The sequence below is a fragment of the Poecilia reticulata genome, unplaced genomic scaffold (genome assembly GCF_000633615.1).
Source record: "Poecilia reticulata strain Guanapo unplaced genomic scaffold, Guppy_female_1.0+MT scaffold_159, whole genome shotgun sequence".
Taxonomy (NCBI): domain Eukaryota; kingdom Metazoa; phylum Chordata; class Actinopteri; order Cyprinodontiformes; family Poeciliidae; genus Poecilia; species Poecilia reticulata.
The window spans coordinates 249,891-251,485 of NW_007615017.1; the positions used below are offsets into that span (position 1 = coordinate 249,891).

Sequence of the window (1,595 nt, forward strand, 5' to 3'; positions counted from 1 at the left end):
GCGGTACCATCAGAACCCAGCGGTACCACCAGAACCCAGTGGTACCACCAGAACAGAACCCGGTGGTACCACCAGAACAGAACCCAGTGGTACCACCAGAACAGAACCCGGCGGTACCACCAGAACCCGGCGGTACCACCAGAACCCAGTGGTACCACCAGAACCCGGCCGCTTACGTTCTTGTTGTAGACCTCGTTGTAGCAGTGGGAGTTCCTCAGGTACCAGGAAACCTCCATGTTGAAGGGCGAGGAGCAGTTCTGAGGAACAGCTGAGACAGACACAGAGGTCAGGGGTCAGAGGTCAGGGGTCAGAGGCCAGGCTGGGTCGGCCCGGTCCGGGTCAGAACTCACCTCGCAGGTGGATGCTGCTGCCATTGAACAGCGTCTTCCTGAAGACGAAGTACTGAGGCTTCTGGTTCTCCTGAAACACAAGAACCAGAGGATGAACCAGCAGCACAGCTACAGCACAACGGCCTAGTCAAAGCCCATACCCAAACCTGACTCAAGTCCCGTCAAGAAAGCTCAAAGATCCAAAGTTCGGTTCCTGTAAATAGAATACGGAAGTTCTGGAGACTGTAACCCGTCCGTGAGTTCCGCTGACGTCACACGTACGATTCTGACTGTTAAAGTCGTTAAATCCTCATTAATCTGCGCGTTTCCATGTTCTGACCAAATCTGTTCATGTTCCCAACTCGGTTTAATGACGGACCCAGAATCAACCCCAAGCAGCGGTAGAACCGAACCAGAACCACCTGGAACCGAACCCTCTCTCCTCCTCGGAACCTTTTAGCATCACTAACTTTTAGCTAACAGGAAACTCACACCGCTGACGTCCACCGTCCACTTCCCCGGTTCCGACACGGCCCGGACGAGTCCAGGTCCGGCTGCCAGCAGCAGCAGCAGCACCGCAGAGCAGCAGAACCCAGAGCCGGTCAGACCCGGACCCACAGAACCCGCCATCCGAACCAGCAGGAAGAAGAAGGGACCAACGGAGAGAGGCTCACAACAAGCGGGGCACTTCCGGATTCAAGGTGATGACGACACGTGAGCAACAGGGCGGCGTTCAGGGACCGTGGGACTTTTTTAAAACACTTCAGAAGCTTCTAGGTTAAATGGCAACGTAGACATTTTAAATCGTTTTCTGCTTTGTTGCGTCTCTTCCTGTCATATTATTTCTGTTTTGTTCTCATATTTGTGTGGTGAAAAACTGACATTTTGCTGATTAAATGCCTCCCTCAGCCCCTCAGCATGACTCTGTCTCCACCGTGTTTTTATAAACAAATGGAGGCGCATCTCTGAAAAACAACCTGAACGTTTGGTTGGGATGTTTCATCCTCAGAGTTCATCATCAAACATCACCTGGTCAGAAACGAGGCTCAGACTTTCCGTTTCGATGAAGCTGATAGCCTAGCTAACGTTATCCTGACCCGCTGCTAAACCACAGGACGACAAACTGAACCTCCTACTGCTTTCTCCTACTACTCTGCTCTTATTATTAACTGCAGTTATTGTGTAGATTATGGGCTCAAGCTCTTTGTTCTGTCGGTCATATCAGGTTCAGGGATGCAGCTCCCCTGGAAACGTCTGTCAATGTCG

At 51.8% G+C, this 1,595-nt stretch overlaps 1 protein-coding gene across 1 annotated transcript in view; it reads right to left on the minus strand.

Moving 5' to 3' along the window:
- Window positions 1-1,198, minus strand: part of LOC108165917 (transmembrane protein 87A-like) — a 3,086-nt gene extending 1,888 nt beyond the window's left edge. The window contains exons 1-3 of the mRNA XM_017303072.1: window positions 822-1,198; window positions 351-420; window positions 177-268 (exon numbers count right to left, since the gene is read on the minus strand). Of these exons, the coding sequence (XP_017158561.1) occupies window positions 177-268; window positions 351-420; window positions 822-959 (300 nt within the window). The 5' untranslated portion in view covers window positions 960-1,198. The remainder of the gene's footprint in view (window positions 1-176; window positions 269-350; window positions 421-821) is intronic.
- Window positions 1,199-1,595: the final 397 nt, after the last annotated feature.